The 11,280-nt window shown below is 34.1% G+C and overlaps 1 protein-coding gene across 1 annotated transcript; it reads right to left on the bottom strand.

The window, feature by feature from the left end:
• Positions 1 to 8,879: 8,879 nt before the first annotated feature.
• LOC125236962 lies at positions 8,880 to 10,652 on the bottom strand. The gene is made up of 3 exons (XM_048143880.1): positions 10,586 to 10,652; positions 9,730 to 10,501; positions 8,880 to 9,342 (listed from the first exon to the last, which is right to left on the bottom strand). The coding sequence occupies exons 1-3, from the start codon at positions 10,625 to 10,627 to the stop codon at positions 8,900 to 8,902; spliced, it is 1,257 nt and encodes a 418-aa protein (XP_047999837.1). The 5' UTR covers positions 10,628 to 10,652; the 3' UTR covers positions 8,880 to 8,899.
• Positions 10,653 to 11,280: the final 628 nt, after the last annotated feature.

Here is an 11,280-nt window from a genome sequence, read left to right as displayed (position 1 = left end):
ACACACACACACACACACACCTGAGATGATGACCGTACCAAGGTCAAATAAGGACGCTCGCTCTTGCTAATAGCGGCGTCCCGTCCTTATTTGACCTTGGACTGTACGATTGCCTGTAAATAAATACTTAAGCGTCGTGACATTACTTAAATTTTAAAATCGGTAAAATTGAAAGCACTAAGTTAAAAGAAAAAACTTACTTCATTGTGGTTGTGGTGCAGAATGTTTTCGACGTATTTGTTTCGTTCGACGCCACGTTTACTCACCGCTAGTCTCAAATCAAACTAAAGTTACTAAAGTGATGGCCGTGGCCGACACCGCTTGCACTGTTCGTTCAAATTCTTGGAAATAGAAAAACCGAAATAATTTCGTTCCTGCGAACTGTTCTTTAAAGAACGTATCATTTAATTCCGTTCCCGCGAACTGTTCTTTAAAGAACGTATCATTTAATTCTGTTCTTCGGAACAGTTCTCACTCATAAACGTTCGTTCACTGAACGAAAAAGAATACCGGTTAATGGAACCAGAAACGCTAAAGTAAAGTTCTCGGGTCAACGTACGGAACCGTTCCGAAAAAATACCGGTATCCGATCCCTGACCTCTTTGTTGTTAATTGACATCAGTGAAATAATTTTCATTATCAACGTTTTCATCATCATATTGTTGTTAATTGAATCAGTGAAATCATTTTCATCATCAACGTTTCCATCACCACCTTGTTTTTAATTGACATCAGTAAAATCATTTTCATCATCAACGTTTCCATCAACATCTTGTTTTTAATTAACATCAGTAAAATCATTTTCATCATCAACATTTTCATCAGCATGTTGTTGTTAATTAAGTTCGAAATTCGATTCCAAAATACCAAACTTCTTATAAACCTCTCTAGAGTCGCGCGCGACAAGGCAAGTTGTGCTAAAGGGTCTGAGAATATTACAGTACAAATCCATCGAACACGCGAGTCTAACTCCACAGGGATAAAACCATAGCTGGGCATTAACTCGTTAATCCGTTAATCGTTAATTAACGAAGTTAACATTTCGATTAACGGATTAACTTTTAAGTTAACTTTAAAAAATGTTAACGGATTCGTTAACTTCCGTTAAATTTCATCGAGTCCGTTAATCGTTAATCCAGCACCCCAAGCGGCTTATTGCGCCGCGAAAACCACGTTCTTACTGCTACTGTAAAAGCCCGTAATACGGCAAAACCTAGGTTTTATCGGTAAAAGCAGATCCGTCGGTTATAAACAGTCTAAATACCAATTGGCGACTTTGGAGCACTTATTCGAGATCTTCTAAATCTTATTAGGCGTGCTAGATCGATCACTAACCTGGGAATAGAGAGCAATCATCAGGCATGACAGACAAATCGCGCAACCGACTCATCGAGTTAGAGTTCGGCGCGGGCCTTAGATTACTCTACCAAGTTATCGTGGCCCACAGCATCGAGTTGTCATCTCAAATCTCAATCTGAAGAACCGACGCACCACGATCGCGACCGCATGAATGACCCAATAATTACCAATCCGAAGTAAAACCTAGGATTTAGCCAACCAACGGCGGTAAAAGCCCGAAGAGACCGTAATTATTACATTTCGGTTTTTTGCCGATTGGCGTCACAGGTTTTAATGGTTTTTGGTAGATAGATAGTAAATAGAAATACATAATACCTACAGTGGAGTCCTATTTTTAACCGACTTCAAAAAAAGGAGGAGGTTCTCAATTCGACTGAATGTTTTTTTTTTATGACGTGTTAACGGATTATCGATTAACTTTAACTTCCGTTAAATCTACCGAAATGTATCGCTTTAACGATTAACGAAGTTAACTTTTTAAGTAACGGATTAACGATTATCGAAGTTAACTATTTGATTAACGGTGCCCAGCTATGGATAAAACCAAGTTCATCCCAAACTAAATTCTAAACAATTTGTCTAAAAGCCCGCATCACCCGCCAATCGGGACTCTGGGGATTCCTACGGAACACAACACACCACTCTATAGCTCATAAGATTAATGGTCGGCCGTTTTTGGTGGAATTACCCGGCTAAATTGGTATTGATTGAAGGATTAATTTCTGTCATTAGTTGTTGTGATTATCTGATTAATGGGAATTAATTTTGGTGTAGCAGTTAATATTTTTAACGCAAAGGCAGAGTTTTACAAGAGTTTTATTTTTTATAGTTTCTCTTAATACATTCATTTATATGTGACGAAGACGAAAAAAGACTTTTCGTACATGTACTTGAAATAAATAGGACAAATAGATAAAAGGCTTGTATTTTGATCAAATGTTTTGAATTAGATATGGGTCTAATTTAACCAATCAGTAATCTTCAAATCTAGGGTGAACAGGCATCTTATGGGCGAGCTCACTCCATCGTAGGCCACGTCTTTGCCTTTGGCTAGTCTGTAGTCAAGAGTAAGCCCATTCATTATAAAAAAAGGTACATTTTAACTTCGAAACTTCCTGCCCCGCACAGCTAAACTGTGGAATGAATTGTCGCCTGCGGTATTTCCGGACCGATACGACCTTCAAATCTTCAAGAAAAGAGCGTACACCCATCTTAAAGGCCGGCAACGCACCTCCAACACCTCTGGTGTTTCGGGTGTCCATGGGCGGCGGTGATCGCTTACCATCAGGCGACCTGTCTGCTCGTTTGCCTCCTATCCCATAAAAAAAAAAAAAAAAATTATCTCCCCGAAAAAAGCTAATTTGGCTCTAGGAGGAACATTTTAGAATCTCTTTTGCATACGAAAAATCTAGACACGTGATAGCGTCTTAGTGCGTTTTCACATTATCCGATCCGATATCGGATGTCGGACCGATATCCCATACATTACAGGCGCCATCTTGGATTTTTCAATTGAAATCCTTCCGACACCCGATATCGGATAGTAAATAAAATAAATAAATATTGCCACCTTACACATATCAACTTAGCCTCAAATTAAGCAAAACTATGGGTGCTAAGCGACGATATACATACTTAAATAGATAAATACATACTTATATACATAGAAAACACATAACTTATAGTTTTAAATCAAGTCCCCGCTGAAAGCTAACGCCACGAATTCAACGCCATTATGCCCATTTTAGTTTTAGCACCATAGAATTTTAGTTTTTATGTGTACATTTTAGTTTTAATGTACTACTTTATGGCACTCTCAAAAATCTTTGAACCAAAGATTGATTGCTTCTTGAACTGGGGAGAACCTGTTGAACGCCTGATATTACTTACGAGCAATTACTCTCCGTTTCTTAATGTTCATCGTGACTGATGATTTTGGGCAGTGGACGTTAGATATTTTCTTCCTTTATTACTCTTGCACATTTTACTATTTTATTTATTACATTTTACTATTAGTAGTTCTCAAAAAGTTTGTACGAAAATTAAGGAAAAGGTTAAATTTGTTTTTATCATTCCTATTTTGTTACCAAGATTTTTTTGATGAATTGAGATTTTAGTAAGTTTTATTTCGTCATTAAGGTTCTCTAGTATCTATATTTTCTTGATCATAACAATTATCCTGTATATATATCTTGCGAAAGTCGACTTATATTACTAAATGTTGGTAACAAACTAGAATCAATTAAAATTTGCTGACGTGGCTATGTACAAACTTTTTGGGATTTGCTCATTTAAGATCTATAAAAAAATTACGTTTTACAACAGCAAGCAAGCAAAACTACTTAGGAATTACGATACCTTTAGACCGTTTTCACATTATCCGATCCGACATCGGATGTCGGAAGGAATTCAATAGAAAAAATCCAAGATGGCGCCTGTAATGTATGGGATATCAGTCCGACATCCGATATCGGATCGGATAATGTGAAAACGCACTTACCTTCCTTTTTTTAAGTATGGGAATTTATCACTTTTTTAATTATTTCTTAGTACTTTAAAACTTTCCTTCCTTGTCTCACCTTGTCATATAATTTGATAAACCATTAAGAGTAAACCATTAAATAATAAAAAAAAATTAAGAGTATCATTTATAGCAAATATTGTAAAGTGTCAGGTACTCACCGTGTTTTTATTGTTTTCCGTTAAATTCGTCACGCTGTTAGCTTCATCATCAGGAACCACCTGTATCTCGCATTTTGTTAAATTCGAAAATTTAATTTTTTCGTTTCCATGCATATTAAATAAATAAAGTGTGAGAGGACCTTAATCATAACATTTAAGTCAGTGTCAAGTGTCTGATGGCACATATCAAAACAAATAACATTATGAACTGGTAAGAAGTGCCACACACGTAAAAATTAAATTTATTGTTTTTAATAATTCGATAACCGTAAGACTTAACATGTAGTTTCTTAGAGAAAATGATTGTATTGAACCTAAATAACCTTCCCTTGAAACTAACGGAATTCAATTAAAACACGGTGTATAGACATTAGAATTATTGTATTTAACCTAAAAATTAAAAATTAACCTTCCCTTAAAATTAACGGAATTCAACGGTGTATAGATATTAGAATTCCATTTAATCCTAAATTACTCAACCATAATATCTAATTCCAAAAAAGCATTGTGCCCGAAAACGAAGTCAACCCATAGATTTCCCAAAATGATGATATAAAACATGAAATTGCAGTGGAATTCCCCGTACATAAGATTTGAAATTTTACAGGAATAAAAGAAAGTTCTAAATTCAAAAGCACAAAAATTTGCCAGAGATCCAGGAGGATAAATAACTTTTCAAATATAAATGGCTAGTTGGCTAATAATAAAAACGACCTCGAAAGATTCGTTAAGATTCCAAAAGTAAATAAATATTTAGCGGTTGTAAAGAAACTTACCCTAATTGAGGATAACTTAATTTAAACAGCTTTCTGTATTTGTATTTAAGTTACTTTCGCACTTGAAATTTGGAGTTCATTTTCATGTTTCGTAAATGAGAACAGACAACTTTTCTTGTTACGAAATTATTTTGAATAATTACATATTAGGTTAGTAACTGAAAACAGTTAAATACACCAAGTTTATTTCTTTTATTTTCATTAAATGTACAGAAATACAAAAAGTAAATTTGTCGTGTCATCATCATCATTTATCAGCCGAAAGACGTCCACTGCTGGACATAGGCCTCCCCCAAAGATTGCCGCAATGACCTGTCCTGCGCCACCCGCATCCAGCGGACTCCTGCGACCTTCTCCAGGTCATCAGGTCACCTTGTGGGGGACCCACGCTGCGCCTTCCGGTACGCGGTCGCCACTCGAGAACCTTTCCGCCCCAACGGCCATCGGTTCTACGTGCAATGTGCCCCGCAATGCGTGCGTGCGATGTGTTAAAAGTGAAGTTAACACAAGGAATTAATAAAAAACACAAATACGGAATATATGTGAATAACGTTTTAAAGCGCTTACAATATAGCAAGTGATATGATAATACCTTTAAAATTTAAGTAGGTACCTACTATTAATTCCCAGTTTATACACATCCTAACTGCAAGAAAATTAAGCAACAAATTAAAAACAAACAAACAAACAGCATCGCGAATGTTTGAACATAACGCTGAAACCAAGAACAAAGGAAGAGTAAACAATGAATTAATTGTGTATCAACCACAAACGGCGAACGATGCTATTAAGGTTTAAATAAATTAAAAGCGGAAAATTCACTGTCTTGGTTGAGACTTGAACCCGTAACCACTGGACCGCCCAGTGCTCTTAAAATAGAATATATTTTATTTGTCAACACTTCTTTATTTACATACCTACCGTATAGTGTTTATGATTTTTTGTTAACTTTAATCTGAATTTATAAAAACCGAATGAATACCGAATAAGGTACTAAAGATGGCTCATCGTTATTTTTATTTTACTCTTTAAAGAAACCATTCAATTTTATTCATGGTACTAACGGATGTGGACACATACTTCATTTAATCTCATTTCTAAACTCGCATTAACTAGAATTCAGCTTGAGAATTGGGTCATCTTAGGCGCCATCGGCAGTATGTCTGCTCTGATGTTTAGATAGACATCTATCAAAGCAGCTGTTTTGCACGCTGTTGTGAGCATAATCATTATCAAGAATCCAACCTTATACGTAACTTAGCGAACAAAACTAATATTTCTATAGCAATACTTAATATGCAAAGTATTTTTTATGGGATAGGAGGCAAACGAGACAAGTAGTGAAAGATTCATCATGTCACCATTACCCAGTCCATAAAAAATACACTTTTGTAAATCATTTTCTCTTTTCTTTACAGGAAGACATAGAAAAGATCGACCTTACCGACCCAAATCTCAACAAGGCGGCCACCAAAATCCAGGCCTCCTTCCGTGGCCACAAAGTGCGCAAGGACGTCCCGAACTAGGGTGACCAAGAGTCTCTGACTTCAGTCTTTACTTTATCCTGAACCGGTCTTCAAAACTCTCTTCGACGAGCTTTTGTGTAGCTTTAACGTCCCCTTCAAACTATGTATTTGAAGGTCAATTTCTGATCGGAAACGTTAGCCACCCTTTTGAAGCAAGGGATAACGTCATACGGATCTAATTTTTTTTCAAGTGGGGGCAAAAACTATAAAAATATCGAACGGGACGGCGGCTCGCTCCCCTTTAGATCCTTCCTGGCTTTATACTATTTGAAGGTCGATTTCTGGTTAGTCAGGCCAAATGAAGTTGGTAACGATTTTGAAGCTCGCCTCTTCAAGGGTTGAGTAAATGTCCTAATTTCATCGAAGTTTGACGTTTAAAATAATATCATCGACTACGCTGTCAAAATCGTTACCAATCCAATAATATCTTGGTCTGACGATGTTACTAACTTACGCTTTTGTTTTATATTGCTTTAAGGATTTTATAACATAAATATGTGCATAACCGAATTCTATGACTACGAAAAAGTGTTTGAATTCATGGAAATGGCGAAGTCTAATACCGGCAGAGTGTACCAAATTCAAAGCTTAAAGCTTTAAATTTATATAACCTTCCGCCAATACCATGATCTACATTACATCAGCATTAAAATAATTAATAATTTTCTTTATATTTCAAGCATTTTAAACTCATCTACGGTTAAACCTTCAAGTATAGTGAAACATTTGGGGACCTTGCACGAGTAAAGTCTGTACTGTGTGTGGATGATGTTAAGAGAAAGCTTGTAGAACGAGAGATTTTGATTATTTTTATGTTATCTGGATGGTTGGAGTCAGATGGACGTTTACTAGTTATATGATGAGTAATTGTGAACGATATGTCAATTCGTTACTCATATGTATCACTATGTCAATTTTTACCCTTTTACTATCTCCTATTGGCATTGAGTTGACGTGTCGCATGAATACCAAAGAGTAGAATTAAATCTGAATGAATTGAACTATTTATAATAAATTATGTAATATTAGGACCTCTAACTGTCCCGTCTTTTCTTACTAAACTTTTGGTAACACTACTTCGCGAAACGATATTGAATTTCATGCATTTTGCTTTCTTTTATAACATTCCAGTTCTTTCAATGTTTGTTGAAGATATAAGATTTTATTTTAGAATAATGTAGAGTAAGATTATTTAAATAGTTTTAGCGAGAGACAAACTGCTTACTTTCTGTTTAAGGTTATTAATACTTTTTAATATATGTATTTGGTTTAACTATTTGTTATTCCATTTTCAATTCTTATTGTTGTTTAGTTGTCTGTTTCTCATTGTACTTCTATTCCGCTGATTGTTCCTGTAAATTGCTGGAAAATATTAGGATTTTTGTTAAATAAAATATTTAATATTCGCCTATAATAACACGTGTCGTGTTTTATTTTGTCTTAATTCCTTTATAGGGTTCACGGATTCAGCCAACTTTTAAGAAGAAAAGCTAGTCATAAATAGTATAAATAAAACGACGTTTAACGAATTTATTGTGACTTGAAAAACCTCAATCATACTGTTTGCCGATTTCTGGATGAGATTCTGAACTTAAATCTCCCGAAGGTACGTGATCCAACTCGAATTCTCCAAAAGTGTAGGCATCCATAAGAGAAGGGTTCGTTTTTATCAGAATGCCTGTTAGGATTTCAAATGAAATGGACCTTTTTGCTTCAAGAAGCATAAGAACCCTTCTGTAATAGAACTCCACATAGTTTCCACATGTGTTTGTATCTTAGGTACAGATAGAAATCATACCCAACCGAATCAGCGAACATTCGTAAATTTACCTAGTATGTGGCATTTGAAGCAAAAGGGTATACATTGTCGCTTTAGCATAAGGACCTTCTAACAGAAAAAGGTAAGTGAAATTGTGGTACCTTTTACTTAAAACGTCACATTATATGGACTAATCACATTACATTTCCGATTGAGCAAGCATACTTTATGGATCGGCTAGATATGAATAAGCCTATAGCTATAGAGATTTGTTGTATCGATATATCGTTAATGCTACAATATATTTGCTATCGGCTTATTGAGACGACTATTTGTATTTAAGGGTGACAAAGGATTGTGGATTGTGTAATTTTTCCAAGCAAAAACAACGTAAACAACGACCAACATCTCTGAAAATAATCAAGAGGGGAAATACCTCCTCATGTGAGAGATGGTGAGAGGAAGAAAATTCATATTTTACCTCCTAACATCAATGCAAAAATCTTCACTTAGATCCCCTTTTGGACGAGATTCCCAGGTAGAAAAACACCTACAGAACAATTCAATTATAAGTGTTATGACTTATAATGAGAACGTTAATCGATTGGGTTTGTTCTAGGTTGAAGAAACGTACAAAAACTACAAACAAAAATAAAACATTTTAAAGTATACATATTGGGCTTCTTAAAGTAAAATTAGGTTGTATTTAATAGAATGAGAACAATTTATTAATACTCATTAAATCTCATTTTCTACATTCATAGCACTGGATTCAGCTTCTCCACTCTATTGTCACTTTAATATTGTGTGTGCATCTCACTGTAATAGTTTTTGTAATAATCAGGACTTTCTATCCGTATAATATCTTTTCTGTTTTCGCTTACACTCTTAAGCAGTTCTTTATTTTGTTTTATATTTATTAAAGTGTGTCTATCAAGGATAGTTTTTGTATATTTTGTACAATCTGTGTTTACGACACTGCTTTCCAGATTTGAAGGACAGGAATTGGTATAGTATTTCTGATTGTCACCAAAGTACCATGGAGAAGGAAATTGATAATTAATGTCATTTATATAATAATTACCATCATAACCTTCGTTTCCTAGATATACGTTTCTGTTTCTATCGTTTTGATTATAATTCTGTCCATTGTACCAGCTGCATGGGTAGTCTTGAGTATTTGGCTGCTTTACTAATTCTTCTTCATAAATATGTTCTTTTATTTCGATTTTATTGCGATCTAAAATTAGAATTGAAGGATGGTAAATTACTTAAACGGAATTGTTCAGAAATATTTACAGTTTTTTACAATAGCCATGTGACTTAAAAACTTAACACGCATCATAACCATAGTAATAATATTGAATGTTTTGACTTTATATTCAAACATATCAAACTAGCGTTACTATCAAAAATAAACTATTATAAAAACCAAACCGGGAAAGTTAGACACAGTCAAATAAAAATTTCAACAAATTATTATTAATTCTTATACTAGACAAAAAAATCAGATAACAAGAAAATGATCATCCTTAATTCATGCGGTCAACCTAAAGTCCGTCAAACTTTTCATACATTTTATGGGATTCAGATACAGGCACAAATGAAAATGACTTTCCTATATTACCTTTTGACATGGTTCCTGCTTTGTTACCATAATGGTCTGATGTATCTCCTCCGCGCCTTGTATTTGTTACCAATGTTTTCTGAGCTCTATTATCAGTTGTTGCTTTATTATCTTCATTCGATATTGGCTTCGGTTTCTTAACATATATTTTGTAGACGGTTTGTTTTTTTGTAGTCTCATTTCTTGGTTCAACATGTTTCAACAGTATTTTTACATCCTTAGTAACGAGTTTTTCATTGTTCACAAGTTTTAAAGGTTTAGAATAATCAACAGCTTCTTTCTTTATAATGTTATTTTTAGGTAAAACTAGTTTTGCATTTTCAGTTACTAGCTGGTCATTTTTACTAACTTTTGTAGGATTTTTAGGACAAACATGCTCAACCGTTTCTTTTGTTTCTATGTCAGTTATTGGTTCAATGTACCTCAAATCTGTTTTCACATTAGAATTGTACATTTTTGGAGGTTGTTGTTTTTCCGAACATTTAATACCATTTATTTCAACATTGTGTTTAATTTTATTCTGCTTAGATATTTCATTCACCAAGTGTCTGATTTTTTCAATTGATTTTGTGTTGTTTTTACTATTACCAATGGATGCTATATCGGTAAGTATGTTATTTACGTCTCGGGGCTCATTTTTGTCATTTGTTAGAACATTTTTGTTTCCAGATATTGGCACAATGATTTCTTTTGATGGTAGTATTTTAGTACTTGAGGTTTTTGCATCACTGTGTTTTGTGTCTTGACTTTCATTTTCGGAATTCCGGTTAGTCTACAAAATTTCATAACATCGTTTAATTGATAATATATTTAATTAACCTGCACTGTCGATTAAAATACGAATGAATAGTCTTACCTGTTTATTTTCATTGCACAAAGCATCGTAAAAATTAAACATTATAAGAAGACATGTCAAAACGACCTGACCATTCATGATGGTCGCCACTACTGATATTTCAACCAAAATTGTATGTATAAAAATCATTAGCGTAAAATCAATTATGAAAGCACGCAGTATAAACATTAGGATGTTATTATCATAGGTAAGTATATTTAAACATACTAAGTATAGTAAGTATGTCTCCTTCATATGTGACGTTCTTAGAATTTATATTAATATGCCTTTTTATACAAAAAAAAATGTGACAAATATCGTTAACATTTGTTTTAAAAAATGTGACGTTTATATGCTAGTCATGCTGCCTTTATCTTGATAATGTAACAATATATACACCGTGTTTTTTTGTTTTCCGTTAAATTCGACACGTCGTTAGGTTTGTTATCAAGAACCATCCTGTATATCACTTTTAGTTGAATTCGCAAAAAAATATTTTCATCGTTTTCATACATAATAAATGAATTATTTAGTGCCAGAGACCCTTAAGAATAATATTCAAGTTAGTTTCAAATGATTGACGGCACATGTCAAAACAAATAACATTGGGAAATGGTAAAGGCTGTCACACCCGTGTTCAGTAATTATTTTTATTTTTTTAATAACTTGACAACCGTAAGACTTAAAACGCAATTAATTGTATTTGATCTAAAGAA

Source organism: Leguminivora glycinivorella, chromosome 20 (assembly GCF_023078275.1).
Source record: "Leguminivora glycinivorella isolate SPB_JAAS2020 chromosome 20, LegGlyc_1.1, whole genome shotgun sequence".
In the NCBI taxonomy this organism is placed as follows: domain Eukaryota; kingdom Metazoa; phylum Arthropoda; class Insecta; order Lepidoptera; family Tortricidae; genus Leguminivora; species Leguminivora glycinivorella.
This window is presented reverse-complemented; position numbering and strand designations above follow the sequence as displayed.

Coding starts and splice junctions, on each gene's coding strand:
- LOC125236962 (XM_048143880.1), bottom strand. CDS start 10,627: ATGTTTAATTTTTACGATGCTTTGTGCAATGAAAATAAACAG. Junction 10,502..10,585: donor TGTGCAATGAAAATAAACAG/GTAAGACTATTC, acceptor GAAATTTTGTAG/ACTAACCGGAATTCCGAAAA. Junction 9,343..9,729: donor AGCAGGAACCATGTCAAAAG/GTAATATAGGAA, acceptor TTCTAATTTTAG/ATCGCAATAAAATCGAAATA.